Here is a 17735-nt window from a genome sequence, read left to right as displayed (position 1 = left end):
ATGATACATTGTGTTTGCTAATCGCCTTAGAAGACTAATGGATGATTAGAAAACCCTTGTGCAATTATGCTAGCACATGAAAACAGTTATGATGGTGATATAAGCTATACGACTGGCCTTCCTTTGAGCTTGAAGTTTGAATGGGTGCTAGTGAGAGTCCTGTGTGCGCGGATGTGTCGGCGTGTACGTGCTGATCTGGAGTCAGTTTGGTAGGATTTGGGTATTAATAAATTATTTAATTTGGTTGGTTAATAAGCAATACTTATAAAGTAGGGGGAAAGTGAGAAGATGAGAAACATTGTTTAGTCTAGAAAGTGCCCGTGCTTCATGTAGGGTGATGATCATCAGGATCATCAGGATGGAGATGGTTCCCATAATAACCACCTGGTTCTTTTGTTTGAAGTCTGAAATGTGTAGCACTTTATACATGCGGCTTTTGAACAGGAGTGTATGTGTGTGCGTGTTGGGATGTGTGTCGGGGTGTGTGTGTGTGTGTGTGTGTGTGTGTGTTTTGAAACATATGGTTGGAGGGAGCAAGAAAGACTGTCCCACATTTACAAAGAAACAAATGGTCAATTTGACCCGCAACATAACAGGAGGGTTAAATGTCGTTGACACTACAAAGGGTTGCATTTTGGGTAACTGAGTTTATTCTGTGTTTATCTCCCGCAGTAGACGTGTTTAGGTTTGCCACTGCTATATACACCCTTTTGCACTGAAGCACGCAAGATGGACTCCAGCCTGTTACCTTACTTAGATATTGTACAACAAATGATGCATAGTGGCTGTAGTGATGTGGACATAAAAAACCACTTGATATTTGAATGTGGCTTGCGTAGAGGAACGTCCGTGGCCAATATTCGGAAGTTTTGTAAAGACCACGGGTTAAAAAGACAGCAGTGACGGACCAACAACTTGAAGCTGCAGTCTCCAATGCAATAACACAGGTAGGGTGCAGTTAATTTATTTGCGAAAAATGCATACAACGAAACTATAAGTGTGTGTAAGGTTAGTATGTTATACTTTAACCCTCCTGTTATGTTCGTTTCTTACATACAGCCGTCATGCTCCCGGGTCAGTTTGACCCAAAAGTGGTCAGAAACAAAACATCCTAAAACTATAGTTTGTACCTCATCACCAACACCATTACTAACAATCCAATCAGTTTTAGTGGAATTGAGTTATTCACCCTCCATAGATTTAATGAAAATACATGTTCAAACTATTTTTAGGTACATTGAAAAATCTAAATCTAAATTAAATTGCATTAGTTTACTATAACATGTATATTCTCCTACATTTTATTAGCATTTAGTTAAAATTGTCATGGGGTGATGTAGATAAATAGAGATGAGACACCTGTGTTCAGGGTCATAATGACCCGCCCACTAAAAATCAAGCCAAATGAATCATAAAGGATTTGTGTTGAAAGTAAAGATATTATCTTTATCTTCAGGGTGGTCCTACCTATGGCAGGAAAATGATGACTGGGAGTCTTGCAGCTGCAGGTGTCTTCGCATCAGAGGGTCGTGTTGGAGCTGTTTTGCGCAACATTCACCCACCTTACCATAAGGCACGATGCCAGGTTGGTTTTTTTTCTCAAATTAGAATATGTTGTGCTATTCAATAAGGTCATGATGTTCTTTTTTGTCTGTTTAAGGGAGCAAGGAACCTCAACCCTCTTCCTTACCATGCAGCCTATGTGGGTCACAAAATCCACATGGACCAAAATGAGAAGATTGTCATGTTTGGCGTGACTCATGTGCTGGCAATTGATGGCTTCTCCAGCAAAATTGTTGGACAAGCTACTATGCCTGTAAAGAACAACCTCACCATCTACAATGACGTTTACAGGTAATTGAAAACACTGTTGTCCTTGTACCCTAAACATTACAAATCATCCCCATTTTATGAGGTGTTTTAACAGGGTGTCTTAAATTAAACTTATTGAAAACTACAGAAACCCTTTTTAAGCAGCAAGTTAAAACTCATCTCACCTCATCAGTACCTGATAACACAAGACCTACTACACATTTTGTAAATGTATCTGACACCATTAGCCTTACCCTCCATACTGCTATCTGCCAATGTTATGTTTTCTTGCAGGAGTGCAGTAATGGAATATGGGATGTGGGACCAGGTCAGAGTGGATCATGGAAAGGACTTCTACCTCACTCTTTTCATGCAGGAGAAGTTGGCCAGCCACCGCCACAACACTGAAAGGCCACCATATCTCCAAACACCATCGACAAAGGTGATCGACATACAATGGTTTTGCTGATTATAAAGTTAATCAACATGTAATTAAATAACTATTTCACACTTTCATTAATTATTCAGAATGGTTAACTGAAGATATTGAAATGTGTGAGAGTAAGTTAGTCTGGGGGGGGCGGGGAAAATATTTGTTTATCAAGAATCTGAAAATGTCTCTATTTTGCAATGACAGAATCACAGAATCGAGAGAATCTGGCCAGAAATTAACAACCGAGTTAACTACCCATTGAAAGCTGCATTGGTCGAACTGGTGGATCAGGAGGAGCTGGACATGGAGGACCAGATGACTCGGTTCTGTGTGTCATCTTTGACATGCCAGTTGGCCCAGATCGGTGTTAACCGAACTGTGCAAGCATGGAATGCACACAGGATTCCTGGTATGTCTTCGGGTTGGTCTTTCAAGCCTTTTTTAATGTGAATAATTATTTTCAAAATGTTTTACTATTGAATGTTTCTTAAACATGTTTAATCAAATACTAGAAGGAGCATGTTGCAATACATGGCATGGTTGTGACAGCCACATTGAATTATTATTACAGGGAGGGGGATACCAAATGACTTGGCCAGAGATGGATGCCCAAAGAAGCTGTCGACAGACCTTTTGCCAAATGCATCTGTGGCTGCAGACTGGTACGACCAGGAAGTGGGCTCACTGACACCAGTGTCAGACTTTGGCACCAACCCATTTCCAAGTTCACAGGACCAGGAAGCTGCAGTGAGGGGATTTGCTCTGCAGTGCCCTGATACAAGTGGACTGCTGGACAATGCAGTGAATAATCTGCCACAACCGTTCAAAGATGGACTCAAAGGCCTCATCGACATCTCAAGGAGAAATTGTCAACGCTGATGTTTTTTTGTGTGTCCAAATTGTTATTGTCTGTGCTTTTTATTTGGTTCAACTGACGGGATGTTTTTTTCTTTTCTTCAAATGTTGGGGGTTTAAAGGGAGAAATATGTTATTTTTGAATAAACACTTATGTCTTTAAAGTCTGGCACGAATTTCATTTTTAATCTGTAATGGGAAAGGCTGGACCTGTAACACCAACTATTGATAGTGACACGGTGTGTTGACCCCCTGCCCTGTAAGGCACTGGAAGATAGCTTGTTCAGTGACCTCTGATCTAGGTAACAAACGTACACCCCAAAATATACACACACAAGACGGTTGCAGCCGGTTTAGGGCGGTGAAGCCATGATAACTTCATACATTAGCCACCATTGTATCACTTGTTTCAGGCTCATAAGTCGGTCTCCCCGACAGCCGGGTATCACAGATTTGGACCCAGTGTGAAGATTTCCCACTGGAGGAGGACCCCTATGTGGTTGGGAACCTCGCTTGTTTATGAAGGGCAGCTTAAGGACCCTGACACCCTCAGTTTGGATGCCAATCTGACACCTATTGGTTCACTAAGAACACAGCTGATGTCTGAGCACGACAATCAAACAGCAGGAACAAACATCAATGATAAACAATCTGAGCCAACCTATAAATCACATAATACTAAACACCATTTTGACCTGAGCTTGTAGCAGGTATGAAGCTTCAGTGGAAGCTCAGTCAGGATGGTTCATACATCTGACATTCACTTTTCATTTGGAACAGCTCTTGGAAGGCAAAACTTTGATGATGTAAATCATGCGAGCAGATTAACTGCAGATGGAAGAATCAGAGGAATTGAGATCCAGCAATACAATTCAAATACAGGAATGTAATCCTAATGCAATGCTACCACTAATTCTGAAGGCTTCCTCTTTTAGGGGAGTAGTTAACTTGTGCTTGACATAAAGAATTAGAAAATACCAAAGATTGTCTTTCTTTACTAATCTAGAAGTGTGCAGATGTCATTGGATCAGATATAAGTAGGCTACATGTGAGCTGCTGCTCTAAACTAAAGGCCATGACCTGTTAGGCCTACTCTGAGCTAAACCTGTTGCTATTAGCTGAAGAAGGCCATGACTTGTTGCTCTAAACTAAAGAAGGTCATGACTTGTTGCTCCGAGCTAAAGAAGGCCACGACCTGTTGCTCTGAGCTAAACCTGTTGCTATTAGCTGAAGAAGGCCATGCTTGTTGCTCTAAACTAAAGAAGGTCATGACTTGTTGCTCCGAGCTAAAGAAGGCCACGACCTGCTGCTCTGAGCTAAACCTGTTACTATTAGCTAAACAAGGTCATGACTTGCTGCTCTGAGCTAAACAAGGCCACGACCTGTTGCTCTGAGCTAAACCTGTTACTCTTAGCTAAACAAGGTCATGACCTGCTGCTCTGAGCTAAAGAAGGTCATGACCTGTTGCTCTATAAGCTAAACAAGGCTCTGAGCTGAATATGGCTTATCTAAATGTACATGCAGAGATATAGCCATAGGGGCCTACGGCTAAACACAGGCAACAACGCCAATCACTACTATAAACTATGTGAGACATGTTAGAGATGTGAGAGGAGCTGTGCTCTCCATGTTTCACTCTGATACAATAACTCATGTAGTCAGCTCCTCAAAACATGTTCACACACAACACAGAGCTCCATCCTTCTGGAGACCAAAGTACTACATGATGATGATGTGATGTAGTCAGAGGAGTAAAGACACTGACAGCAGAGTCACAACAGAACAGGTTACATGTTTATGATGATTTAGTTTATTTCGATCAGCAAAATATACAACAATCATAATTCAACAAAAGAAGAAAGTGGCTGACCGAAAGGGTCGAGGCTGAAGCTAACGAGCTTATAAGTGCCCTAACCTATGATTTCTCGAAAAAACTTATTTCAAAGAATCATATATATACATATATATATATATACACATACATACGTATACATATACATACATATACACACACATATATACATATAAACACACACACTATACATACACACACATGCATATAAACATAAAACAAAAAACAAAACAAAAAACGTGTCCCCATTAACCGTTGATGTAATGATGATGTAGTAATGAAGGTTACAGGTGAAGCACAGGTGGTGCTGTGACTGGGTGCTAACTGAAGGCTGCTTTATAAGAAAAACTCAACTGTCTCTTTATTTTTCAATTGTCAATATGTATTGCCTCGTGGTCATCATATCCTCACTCTTCCATGTGGGAATGTTTAGTTCCAAAATGACCCAAATAAAACAAGTAAATACATGATGTATACAACTATGCTGGAAATTAACCATGAACATAAATATCAGAGGAAATAAACGGCATTAAATACATATGTATCAAGAACAGGTATACTGCCATCTAGCGGTATAAAGGTGAACAGTTTACTCTGCGGTGGAAATATAGTCTCTGCACAGAAACATGACTTTGATGAATCTATATTAGGAACTGTGTTGCATCAAACAATGCAACAATTAAGTGAGAAGGTGATTCTTGCTGTGTACATGAATATTAAACTTCCCGTCGTCACCACTGTCGCTAACATATCCAGGTTTAATTCTTTATTCTTTATATTGACTAATTAATATTCTTCTAACGTTACCCTGCTGTGTGTTTGCATCGTTAAAATATCTCCGTTTAATTATTTATTCTTTATATTGATTCATTAATATTCTTCTAAGGTTAATACGAATATGTATCACTGGCTTTTATTTTGACTTCATTTTAAGCACTTCCGTTCTGTCGTTTTTGGTTTCAGACAGCAGAAACGAAATACGGAGGTGGTATTCCGTTTTTCCGTTTTTGGTTTTCAAACGGAAAACGAAAAAACCACGTGATTTCCGTATTCCGTATTTGGAATGAAACGAAAAAACGAAATAACATTACGTACACGGACCGCCCACGTTTTCATAGTTCACGGCGCCTTCATGGCCACCTCCATCACCGGGCACCTGCCAAACACACATTGAAGCCGAAATGGAGAACAAAATAACAAATACCCAATGCTGCTGCTGCAACGTATGTTATTCCACTAACAGATGCCCAATGCTGCTGCTGCAACATACTCTAGGTATTCCACTAACATATATCCAATGCTGCTGCTGCAATGTACTGTGGGTGAATCCACTAACAGATGCCCAATGCTGCTGCTGCAACATGCTCTAGGTATTCCACTAACATATATCCAATGCTGCTGCTGCTGCAACGTATGTTATTCCACTAACAGATGCCCAATGCTGCTGCTGCAACGTACTCTAGGTATTCCACTAACATATATCCAATGCTGCTGCTGCTGCAACGTACTGTGGGTGAATCCACTAACAGATGCCCAATGGAGAACAAAACGAGGGCTAGCCACCTCACAGCAACAGGGGGTCCGGGTTCGATCCCCGATCCCAGGCGGTCCTCCTGTGTGGAGTTTACACGTTCTCCCCCGTGGCAACGTGGGTTCTCTCCGGGTTCTCCGGTTCCCTCCCACAGTCCAGAGACAAGCAGCTGGGGTTAATTGGAGACGAAGGTGTGTGTGTGGTTGTCTGTCTCTATGCATGTGACCCGGGACGAGCTGTCCACCTGTCCAGGTGAGCCCTGCCTTCGCCCCGGAGCGGAACAGATCCCTGTGGAGCTGAAGCTGCGGTTCATGTTGTTGCGACGCCTCAAACGGCCGACGCTTCTTACCGAGTTGAAAACTCTGCGTCGCGGTAACAACCTGCGTTTCAAGACCCGGGCGGTTTTCATCAATTCTTTTTGATTCTCAACTCACGGTGTTGGGATCACGTGGTCTCCGGTTCCCTGCAGAGAAACAAGAACCACAGGGGACCTTTCAGCTCTAAACGTACAGCTGGTGTTAGATCAGTGTGGAGCGGCAGAACGTCCTCACCCCCAGCTCTGACGAGGAGAACAACAACCACAGTCACCAGCAGGAGTTCAGCCAAGCGGAGAACCAGCATGCAGCAGTCCAGGACGGACCAAACTGGACGCAAATAGAATTAAATAAAGAGTTTAACGTTTTTCTTCTTTTTTTTACAAGATGTCATACAAACTGTTGTTTGAGGATACGTTGAAGATGGGAAATAAACATGAACCCGTTAAATATGTGAGAGTTGGACTTGGGTGTTAATTAAAATCACAGCTGCTAGATTTGTTTCTCACCTGTTGTTGTTGTTGTTGTTGTTGGATCTTCACCTGGTGAATACAAAAATAAACAAACTGTCAAATGAGAAACCACCTCGTGTTCATAACTAATACAGAATGATGTCATCTTAAAAGTCAACACATCATCAGTAGTCGAGTGGCGGTGACATCATAGTGAAGCTCATTGTGACCTCACCTGAGGACGGAGGCGGGCTGAAGGGAAACACCTCCACCTCTCCAGTGTAACCGTCAGTCACTTCACACTGGAGCAACTCGGAAATCATCGGAAGGAAATGAGAAGCTGAAAAGGACAAATTGTCCGAGCAAGGAGACTGGGATGTTGTCGTGTTTATGATATCTGGACCTTGAATCAGCCACTTCACTCTGTGTTGACATCTCAGATGTGTGGACACAGAGCAGATCAGCGTCACCTCCTCAGAGTCCTTGTGTTCAGTCACTGGGGAAGATGAGACGTTGTGAGAGAAAGAAGAGGAACTTCATCACTGTCATCATTATTATCATAATGTTAGAACATGATGATGTAAATACTCACTGGTCACAACAGACAGATCAACCAGAGAAGAATATCTTCCTCTTAAGCTGAGATATCTGCATCTATAACGACCAGCATCTTCATCGGTGACCTTCTTTATAACCAGAGAACAATTCTCTGAAACACTCAGTCTGTCTGATTTATCTTTGGCTTCAACATCAATCTGCCCTTCTGTAAACAGAATATCTGTTCTGGTATTTATGAAGATCCAAACAGTAGAGTTACAGTTCTTATGATCATCTATCACACTTCTACAAGGCAAAGAGACTTCATCTCCATCTCTGACAGTGAAGAAGTGGTCATCTTGTCCTGTTGCTGCTGCTGAGAAGATGAGAGAAATAAGAATAAAGATAAATAAAAACGTGAGTATTAAAGTCAGAGTGAAGATCCTTTTAGACACAGCGACAGAGTGAGAATGTTCCTCATCGTTGGTTTCTAAGAGTTCATTGAACTCACTATTCACCTCGATGGGAAACACACGTTAAATGAAGGTTAGAGGTCATAAAGTCACATTAATATGAATAAATAAGCTTCTTTAATGTGTATGTAGTCATATACACATCCGATGTCTCCTTACCTGTAAACTGAAGCACCAGAACCAGAAACCAAGAGGCTTTAATCCATCTGAGCTCAGCCATCGCTCCTCTCCTCTCTCGTCTCTCGTCTCTCTGCTTCTTCTATCGTCTCTGAACTTGTTCCGTCTTCAAGACGAAAGTTGAATCTACTTCCTCTTATTAGCGACGTGTCACTTCCTCCTCCCTCTTATTTTTATGTACTTAAGGCCGATATGAGAAGTGAAGTTCACACTGACGTCAAGTATCTGGAATCAACACCAGAGACAATTGAACCCTGTTGGGTTCAAACTGTTTCCTCTCATCCAGTTCTGTTGAAGTCGACTCTCATAACTCAAATCATACGTTTCTATATCCAATGATCTAATCTGATGCAGCAACACACACACTGTGTTAAGACTCACGCTGACATACAAGCAAACCAACAAGGGCATCATGTTCAGTTCCACGGTCAGAAAGAAGAAGACTGAGGAAGTCGAGGGTGTGAAGATCGTGGCTTCAGATAAATGTTTGCAGCTAAAGCAACTTGTTCCCTTCAGAAGGTGTTCAGAGAACAGACAGGAGTCATGGTGATGACTCACAGCATGAACACACAGGTGAAGAGTCCGTGTCATGGACCACCACGGGTTCACTCTTGATGTCCGTGGTGCAGTACGGTGACACCGGAGCAGCTGACAGCACACGGATCAGATGACCTTCCACTGGTCTGAGACCTGTTGGTTCCTCCTTCTGTGTTTGCATCTTTTCTGAGAACTGAAGGAGAAGTGGTTTGGGGAGAGTGTGGGCAACAGCAGCAGCAGAGCCCTGGAGGTCTGACCCTCTGATGAGGACCAGAGAACCACCATGAACACATGAGGACAGTCCAGACTTCATGAGGACAAAGTGTAGTGGCGCTTCCGGGGAACGCGAATCAGGGGGCTGTAGTGGCACCTTTTGGGAATCGACAAAAAAGAGGGGGCTGTGTTGGCACCTTTCAGTAAGTGGGAATCAAGGGGCTGGAGTGGCGCATTTCGGGAAATGCGATCATGGGGATGTAGTGGCTCCTCCGGGGAAAGGGAATCATGGGGCTGTACCGGCACCTTCAGGAAGCAGGAGTCAAGTGACCATAGTGCACCTCCGGGAGTGGGAACAGGTGGTTGTAGAGGTACCTCTGGGGAACAGAATCAAAGGCATGTAGTGGCACCTTTCGGGAAGCTGGAAGCAGAGGGCAGGAAGATGAGTCGACTGGCAATCGCCACACAGAAAGACAAGTAGACCTATGTTTATGTATTTATATTTCTTTACAGATTCATATTTAATTTTGAATTATTATTGGCGGACTGAAAAGTTAAAAGCAACGAAAGGGGAATGGAGTAAAAACTTTAAAACACTCGCTCGTATCTGAACTCTTTTGTCTTGTTTCGACCTTGTGAATTATATTAATCTTCAGATTTATCTTGTGTCTCTCTGGAGGGGCCGGCCCCTTAGTTTGAGAAACACCATGAATAAAGTATTAAAGAAGCTCCACAATGAGACGCTTCTGATGCTTTGATCCATCAGTTTTAATGAGTACTTTTACTGATAATACTTCTGTATTTTACTTAAGTAGCATATTGAATCCATTACTTTTACTTGCATTGGAGTATTTTTACATTTAGGTGTTGGTGCCTTTTTGAAAGGTGATAATATCATATTTCTGTACATCATCAGGCCCCTTTGGGTGCATCTCTCTGTATTCACACACATGTTCAGCCAAACAGAGGAAAGCTGCACAACTAGAAGTGGACCAGCGGAGGAAGGTGGTATACTAGTAGAGGCGGGACATTAAATCAGCAATAACACACTGTTACTACATGGAGGAATCACAAAACACAGTGTAGAAAACAACTCTCTTTATTTGCAGATCTTATAGTGATCAGATATTACATTAAGAGAAGAGGTGCTGACTCCATTGAGGCTGAACAGCCATTGGAACACAGGCACACCCTCACAGATATGTGAATGCTGAATGAAAGTGGATTAAAAGGAGTTATCCTATAAATAGTAAATGTTCAGATCAGCTGTGAAATGTTCAGCTGGAAGATAAAAAAAGGAAGTTCAGAGTTAAATGTTCGTTCCTGTTAAATGAAGTTAAGATCAGCTGCTGTGTCGTGAACAGGTGAGAAACATGTTCACAACTCATGCAGGAACAGATCATTAAACTCTTTTCTCAACAAGCAGGATTTCCATCTGAAAGATATTCTCAGAAATGTACACAAAAAAAATTCTTTGGAGTTTTCAATTTCATTCCGGAGGTTTCTTCTCTGAAGAGACAAAAGAAAGAGTCGACTTTAGTTCCAGTAAAATCCTCTTTCATGAGCTTTAATATGTGGATGTTCTTCACCTTTCATTCTTGCCCAGATGTTGACGGCCACAACTATTATGATGAGAGCTGCTAACCCAACCGGCACCAAGATGACCCTCCACCAGCCTGGAACCAGAACGGGAACATCAATGCACATTTCATTTGAGTATTCAGACTAAAATAAACTTTATTCACATTAAACCACATCAATATTCAGAAAAGTTCAAGATTAATCAAAGTTTATTTTTTCCCCCTGAAAAATAGATTTAATTAATCCACAAAAGAGGCAATGCCGTTAATAAAAGAAAAAAACGTGCACTCCATTCATAAATTAATTAGTATTATTATTTATCGATAACTTTCTATTTATAGCATTTTCCCAGAGTTATTCGAACAACGAACTTTTTTTCTTTTATTGTCTCAAATAATCCAAAAAGATTAAACCTGAAATGTAACAATAAATGACAAATAATGAAATGTATTTAATGGTAAAAAAGACAGAAATAGATTTTAGATGAAGACACATGAAGTGATGAGTCACTACTTTGTAGTTCTGGTGAATCGTCACTGATTGCAGAAGTTGTCATGGTTTTACCTGAAATAGTGCATATTATTTTTGCTTTTACAGCCTAAATAAATAATTTATTTTTATTTTTTTATTGCGTTGCCTTTGAAAATACCAAAAATATTAGACCTGAAATGTAAGAATTAATGAACATGAATTATAAAGTAAATGTGTTAAATGTGAGGAGAGAAAAATACATGGACATTTATTGTAGTCACTACATTGTAGTTCTGTTCAATCTTCACTAATTAACTAAAAAACTGCTAATCCATGTAAAAAAGTCACCGTCACTGTAAATATTCTGAAGTGTTCACATCATGATGAAACGATGAGTCACTACTTTGTAGTTCTGGTGAATCGTCACTGATTGCAGAAGTTGTCGTGGTTTTACCTGAAATAGTGTCATCTTCAGTTGTTGTTGTTGTTGTTGTTGTTGTGTCTTCACCTAAACAGATTAATACAACTCAACAAACTAAAAAACTTCCAATGCATGAACACAATGTAATATGAATAACTTTAAGTATTCTCACCTGTTTTATCACCTGAAGGAGGATTTCTGAACGTAAACTTCTGCACTTGGTCGCCAACGGTCACTTCACACATCCATGAATTAAACCTCAATGTGTTAAAGGAACCAGTCTTCACCTTCAGAGAGGCGGAGCAGGAAGACTGTGATGTCATCACGTCTTGGTGGTCTTCCTCCACCTCTTCTTCCTCAATCAGCCACTTCACTTTGTGTCTACATGGTTTATCATATGTGGACACAGAGCAGATCACCTCCTCAGAGTCCTTGTGTTCAGTCACTGGGGAAGATGGAGACGTTGTGAGAGAAAGAAGAGGAACTTCATCACTATCATCATTATTATCATAATGTTAGAACATGATGATGTAAATACTCACTGGTCACAACAGACAGATCAACCACAGCATATTGAACTTGTTGGTGTCCTGATCTGAACTGTATGCAGTTATAAAGACCAACATCTTCATCAGTGACCTTCTTTATAACCAGAGAACATCTCTCTGAAACACTCAGTCTGTCTGATTTATCTTTGGCTTCAACATCAATCTGCCCTTCTTTAACCAGAAATACTGCTACTGGACTCTTTAAATCATAAAAGATCCACTCAGTCGAGTCACAGTTCTTATGATCATCCATCACATTGAAACAAGGCAAAGAGACTTCATCTCCATCTCTGACAGTGAAGGAGTCGTAATCTTGTCCTGTTGCTGCTGCTGAGAAGATGAGAGAGAAATGAGAAGAATAAAGAGAAATCAAAACGTGAGGATTAAAGATAAGATATATACTTTATAAATCCACAAGGGGAAATTAGTTCTCTGCATTTAACCCCTCCTTAGTTATTAAGGAGCAGTGGGCTGCAGTGATTTCAGTGCCTTGCTCAAGGACACTTCGACTTGCAACTAATGGGAGAGCGGGATCGAACCGACAACCTTGGGGTTGCAGCCCATTACCCCACTGAGCTACGTAAAGACAGAGTGAAGATCCTTTTAGACACAGCGACAGAGTGAGAATGTTCCTCATCGTTGTTTCTAGGTTCATTGAGTTCTATTCACTATTCTCCATGTCTTTAATTAACGTGCATATTATTTTTGCTTTTACAGCCTAAATAAATAATTTATTTATCAATTACTTTTTTTATTTTATTGCGTTGCCTTTGAAAATACCAAAAATATTAGACCTAAAATGTAAGAATTAATGAAAATAAATTATAAAGTAAATGTGTTAAATGTGAGGAGAGAAAAATACATGGACATTTATTGTAGTTACTACATTGTAGTTCTGTTCAATCTCCACTAATTAACTAAAAAACTTCTAAAAAACATGTAAAAGTCACTGTGTAAATATTCTTTCTGAAGTGTTCACATCATGATGAAATTATGAGTCACTACTTTGTAGTTCTGGTGAATCGTCACTGATTGCAGAAGTTGTCGTGGTTTTACCTGAAATAGTGTCATCTTCAGTTGTTGTTGTTGTTGTTGTTGTTGTTGTGTCTTCACCTGAACAGATGAATACAACTCAACAAACTAAAAAACTTCCAATGCATGAACACAATGTAATATGAATAACTTTAAGTATTCTCACCTGTTTTATCACCTGAAGGAGGATTTCTGAACGTAAACTTCTGCACTTGGTCGCCAACGGTCACTTCACACATCCATGAATTAAACCTCAATGTGTTAAAGGAACCAGTCTTCACCTTCAGAGAGGCAGAGCAGGAAGACTGTGATGTCATCACGTCTTGGTGGTCTTCCTCCACCTCTTCTTCCTCAATCAGCCACTTCACTTTGAGTCCACATGGTTTATCATATGTGGACACAGAGCAGATCACCTCCTCAGAGTCCTTGTGTTCAGTCACTGGGGAAGATGGAGACGTTGTGAGAGAAAGAAGAGGAACTTCATCACTATCATCATTATTATCATAATGTTAGAACATGATGATGTAAATACTCACTGGTCACAACAAACAGATCAACCACAGCATATTGACCTTGTTGGTGTCCTGATCTGTACTGTCTGCACACATAAAGACCAGTATCTTCATCGGTGACCTTCTTTATAACCAGAGAACAATTCTCTGAAACACTCAGTCTGTCTGATTTATCTTTGGCTTCAGCATCAATCTGCCCTTCTTTAACCAGAAATACTGCTACTGTTCTCATTAAATCATAAAAGATCCAATAAGTAGAGTCACAGTTCTTATGATCATCCATCACATTGAAACAAGGCAAAGAGACTTCATCTCCATCTCTGACAGTGAAGGAGTCGTAATCTTGTCCTGTTGCTGCTGCTGAGAAGATGAGAGAGAAATGAGAAGAATAAAGAGAAATCAAAACGTGAGGATTAAAGATAAGATAACATAAGATAAGATATATACTTTATAAATCCACAAGGGGAAATAAGTTCTCTGCATTTAACCCCTCCTTAGTTATTAAGGAGCAGTGGGCTGCAGTGATGCGCCCGAGAAGCAACTGGGGGTTCAGTGCCTTGCTCAAGGACACTTCGACTTGCAACTAATGGGGAGAGCGGGGATCGAACCGACAACCTTGGGGTTGCAGGACGGCCCCATTACCCCACTGAGCTACAGCCGCCCCAGAGTGAAGACAGAGTGAAGATCCTTTTAGACACAGCGACAGAGTGAGAATGTTCCTCATCGTTGGTTTCTAAGAGTTCATTGAACTCACTATTCACCTCCATGTCTTTAATTAACAACGTGCATATTATTTTTGCTTTTACAGCCTAAATAAATAATTTATTTATCAATTACTTTTTATTTATTTATTGCGTTGCCTTTGAAAATACCAAAAATATTAGACCTAAAATGTAAGAATTAATGAAAATAAATTATAAAGTAAATGTGTTAAATGTGAGGAGAGAAACATAGATGGACATTTATTGTAGTTACTACATTGTAGTTCTGTTCAATCTCCACTAATTAACTAAAAAACTTCTAATCCATGTAAAAAAGTCACTGTCACTGTAAATATTCTGAAGTGTTCACATCATGATGAAATGATGAGTCACTACTTTGTAGTTCTGGTGAATCGTCACTGATTGCAGAAGTTGTCGTGGTTTTACCTGAAATAGTGTCATCTTCAGTTGTTGTTGTTGTTGTTGTTGTGTCTTCACCTGAACAGATGAACACAACTCAACAAACTAAAAAACTTCCAATGCATGAACACAAGTGAATATGAATAACTTTGTGTATTCTCACCTGTTTTATCACCTGAAGGAGGATTTCTGAACGTAAACTTCTGCACTTGGTCGCCAACGGTCACTTCACACATCCATGAATTAAACCTCAATGTGTTAAAGGAACCAGTCTTCACCTTCAGAGAGGCGGAGCAGGAAGACTGTGATGTCATCACGCCTTGGTGGTCTTCCTCCACCTCTTCTTCCTCAATCATCCACTTCATTTTGAGTCTACAAGTTCTATATGTGGACAAGGAGCAGATCACCTCCTCAGAGTCCTTGTGTTCAGTCACTGGGGAAGATGGAGACGTTGTGAGAGAAAGAAGAGGAACTTCATCACTATCATCATTATTATCATAATGTTAGAACATGATGATGTAAATACTCACTGGTCACAACAGACAGAATAACCTTAGCATCTTGAACTTGTTGTTGTCCTGATCTGTACTGTATGCACGCATAATGACCAACATCTTCATCGGTGACCTTCTTTATAACCAGAGAACAATTCTCTGAAACACTCAGTCTGTCTGATTTATCTTTGGCTTCAGCAACAATCTGCCCTTCTGTCACCAGATATACTGCTAGTGGACTCTTTAAATGAACAAAGATCCACTCAGTCGAGTCACAGTTATTATGATCATCCATCACATTGAAACAAGGCAAAGAGACTTCATCTCCATCTCTGACAGTGAAGGAGTGGTGACGTTGTCCTGTTGCTGCTGCTGAGAAGATGAGAGAGAAATGAGAAGAATAAAGAGAAATCTAAACGTGAGTATTAAAGTCAGAGTGAAGATCCTTTTAGACACAGCGACAGAGTGAGAATGTTCCTCATCGTTGATTTCTAAGAGTTCATTGAACTCACTATTCACCTCGATGGGAAACACACGTTAAATGAAGGTTAGAGGTCATAAAGTCACATTAATATGAATAAATAAGCTTCTTTAATGTGTATGTAGTCATATACACATCAGATGTCTCCTTACCTGTAAACTGAAGCACCAGAACCAGAAACCGAGAGGCTTTAATCCATCTGAGCTCAGCCATCGCTCCTCTCGTCTCTCGTAGAGTAGCCCACGGATCGGATCGAGCAGGAAGTCGTTGTCTCTGTGACTTCCTGTGTGTTCTTTGAAGGCTGCTGAAAACTCTCCGAAGTAACCGCAGTCCTTTGTCGACGGCCCCTGACAGTGTTGCCAGGTCCGCGGTTTTCCCGCGGAATTGGGCTACTTTTGAAGTGTTGCCACGGGTTGAATTTGTTGTCCGCTGGTTCGGGTAGACCTATTTTGCATGCAAATTACATGAATATCTTTAAATAAAAATCCATATTTTAAATGAAATAATTTATTTCTACCCAAATCCTACCAAACTGACTCCAGATCAGCACGTACACACATGGACATGGGACACGCCCACATACACACACGCACCTAAAGCTCTCGCCGCTCTCAGTCTCCCGCGACCCACTCGATGCCAACTCTGGTCTGGTAGTTAGTGTAGCTAGCTACACTGGAGAAACATGCCACCCGGTAAGTGGGCTAAATACGGGAAGAAATATACGAAAGAATGGGAAAGTGAAAACGGAATTAAAGAATGGATAGAACGTGTGGCTGGGGATGATACCAAAGCTTTTTGTCGGTACTGCAAAACCGAGATTCGTGCGCACCACAGGGATCTTCAAAACCACAGCAAAACGGGGAAACACATTCGAAATGCTGCTCCGTTCTCCAGTTGTCGAGTGCGTACATTGTTTGAACTATAAGTATATGATAAAAATATAGTGAAGCAACATAAGGTGTTTCAGTTGAAATAAGGTATTGCATTAACTACAGTAAATGCATATGAAGTAAAAACAGTACATTCATGTTGTCCAGGCAGGGAGGAAGAGAGAAAAGGAAGAAAGCCTCAAGACAAAGCAACAGGTTAGTTTGTCCGTCAGTGAATTGGTCTACACCTTCACAGAGCTATATTTTATTTATGATAATATACTGTATCTAATTACACAAGGCCATTTTAGGACCTCGGTGAAATAACTGTTTTGGGAAAACTGTTTTTAATGCTGGCATACTAACCATTTGTTGTTACTTTGTAGATATTACAATACATTTGGCAATGATAGCAATGTTGTTGGACTTTAAAAGCAGTGTATCTGGTTTGGCACGGGCATATTTTGAGTTCTGATATTGGGCTTGTTTTTTGGGCTTGTTTTATTGGCCATTGGGCTGGTTTTGTTCCACAGACCTGGCAACCCTGGCCCCTGATGATGCCGCTGCTCTCGTCTGCTTTCCAGGTGAGAAGCAGTTCATCTCCATTGAGCCTCCAATCCGCTCATTACATGCTGACGGCCTCTAAAAAATAAACTTCCGTCTTCACAGGAAGGCAACGATTGTAGTTTGGGTTTAAAGAACAAAAGAACTGACGGGTTCACTGGTGTAACAGGAGAGATGAGTTCATCAGTTAGAAAAGAGGCTTTTTACTCGCTCGTCCCTGGTTGACTTTATGGGGTTAAACTTCTACTTATACTAATAACGACACAGTTAGGCCGATTTATACTTTGTGCATATTGGTGTGAACGCAGCATTACCTATTTAACTCGTCTGATATGTCGCCGTGCTTCTTGTCTAGCCCTCACAGCGGTGTTAGAAGCTCCATGATTATGGTCTGGAATTCCTCATATGCTTCATGATCAGTGGTCCCCAAACTACGGCCCGCGGGCCGGATCCGG

General features: G+C 40.8%; 3 protein-coding genes across 8 annotated transcripts; 1 reads left to right on the top strand and 2 right to left on the bottom strand.

Moving 5' to 3' along the window:
* Positions 1–904: 904 nt before the first annotated feature.
* LOC130202349 (uncharacterized) lies at positions 905–3254 on the top strand. Its single transcript, XM_056427830.1, has 6 exons — positions 905–947; positions 1457–1585; positions 1661–1854; positions 2107–2254; positions 2450–2654; positions 2817–3254. The coding sequence occupies exons 2-6, from the start codon at positions 1481–1483 to the stop codon at positions 3122–3124; spliced, it is 960 nt and encodes a 319-aa protein (XP_056283805.1). The 5' UTR covers positions 905–947; positions 1457–1480; the 3' UTR covers positions 3125–3254.
* Positions 3255–4887: 1633 nt separating this feature from the next.
* On the bottom strand, positions 4888–8502 carry LOC130202352 (uncharacterized). The gene is made up of 7 exons (XM_056427833.1): positions 8419–8502; positions 7842–8162; positions 7485–7745; positions 7307–7339; positions 7035–7127; positions 6918–6946; positions 4888–6108 (listed from the first exon to the last, which is right to left on the bottom strand). The coding sequence occupies exons 1-7, from the start codon at positions 8477–8479 to the stop codon at positions 6040–6042; spliced, it is 867 nt and encodes a 288-aa protein (XP_056283808.1). The 5' UTR covers positions 8480–8502; the 3' UTR covers positions 4888–6039.
* Positions 8503–10269: 1767 nt separating this feature from the next.
* On the bottom strand, positions 10270–16122 carry LOC130202347 (uncharacterized). Of its 6 annotated transcripts, none has more exons than XM_056427824.1 (12): positions 16000–16122; positions 15403–15738; positions 15036–15305; positions 14900–14950; positions 13776–14111; positions 13406–13678; positions 13264–13320; positions 12202–12537; positions 11832–12104; positions 11693–11746; positions 10776–10862; positions 10270–10695 (listed from the first exon to the last, which is right to left on the bottom strand). In XM_056427824.1, the coding sequence occupies exons 1-12, from the start codon at positions 16058–16060 to the stop codon at positions 10676–10678; spliced, it is 2154 nt and encodes a 717-aa protein (XP_056283799.1). In that variant the 5' UTR covers positions 16061–16122; the 3' UTR covers positions 10270–10675. The 6 variants fall into 6 exon arrangements, with proteins under 6 accessions (XP_056283799.1, XP_056283794.1, XP_056283798.1 ...); XM_056427819.1 differs by having other exon boundaries at positions 10270–10690; XM_056427823.1 differs by having other exon boundaries at positions 10270–10467.
* Positions 16123–17735: the final 1613 nt, after the last annotated feature.

The sequence above is a fragment of the Pseudoliparis swirei genome, chromosome 12 (assembly GCF_029220125.1).
Source record: "Pseudoliparis swirei isolate HS2019 ecotype Mariana Trench chromosome 12, NWPU_hadal_v1, whole genome shotgun sequence".
Taxonomy (NCBI): domain Eukaryota; kingdom Metazoa; phylum Chordata; class Actinopteri; order Perciformes; family Liparidae; genus Pseudoliparis; species Pseudoliparis swirei.
This window is presented reverse-complemented; position numbering and strand designations above follow the sequence as displayed.

What these genes read in the sequence shown, in the direction of transcription:
- LOC130202349 (XM_056427830.1), top strand. Translation starts at nt 1,481, where the DNA reads ATGATGACTGGGAGTCTTGCAGCTGCAGGTGTCTTCGCATCAGAGGGT. An exon ending in ACCATAAGGCACGATGCCAG is followed by an intron (nt 1,586 to 1,660) that starts GTTGGTTTTTTT and finishes TGTCTGTTTAAG; the next exon opens with GGAGCAAGGAACCTCAACCC. An exon ending in ATCTACAATGACGTTTACAG is followed by an intron (nt 1,855 to 2,106) that starts GTAATTGAAAAC and finishes GTTTTCTTGCAG; the next exon opens with GAGTGCAGTAATGGAATATG.
- LOC130202352 (XM_056427833.1), bottom strand. Translation starts at nt 8,479, where the DNA reads ATGGCTGAGCTCAGATGGATTAAAGCCTCTTGGTTTCTGGTTCTGGTG. An exon ending in TCTGGTGCTTCAGTTTACAG is followed by an intron (nt 8,163 to 8,418) that starts GTAAGGAGACAT and finishes TCATCTTCTCAG; the next exon opens with CAGCAGCAACAGGACAAGAT. An exon ending in AACAACAACAACAACAACAG is followed by an intron (nt 7,128 to 7,306) that starts GTGAGAAACAAA and finishes ATTTGCGTCCAG; the next exon opens with TTTGGTCCGTCCTGGACTGC.
- LOC130202347 (XM_056427819.1), bottom strand. Translation starts at nt 16,060, where the DNA reads ATGGCTGAGCTCAGATGGATTAAAGCCTCTCGGTTTCTGGTTCTGGTG. An exon ending in TGATCTGTCTGTTGTGACCA is followed by an intron (nt 12,105 to 12,201) that starts GTGAGTATTTAC and finishes CATCTTCCCCAG; the next exon opens with TGACTGAACACAAGGACTCT. An exon ending in TCCTTCAGGTGATAAAACAG is followed by an intron (nt 11,747 to 11,831) that starts GTGAGAATACTT and finishes TAATCTGTTTAG; the next exon opens with GTGAAGACACAACAACAACA.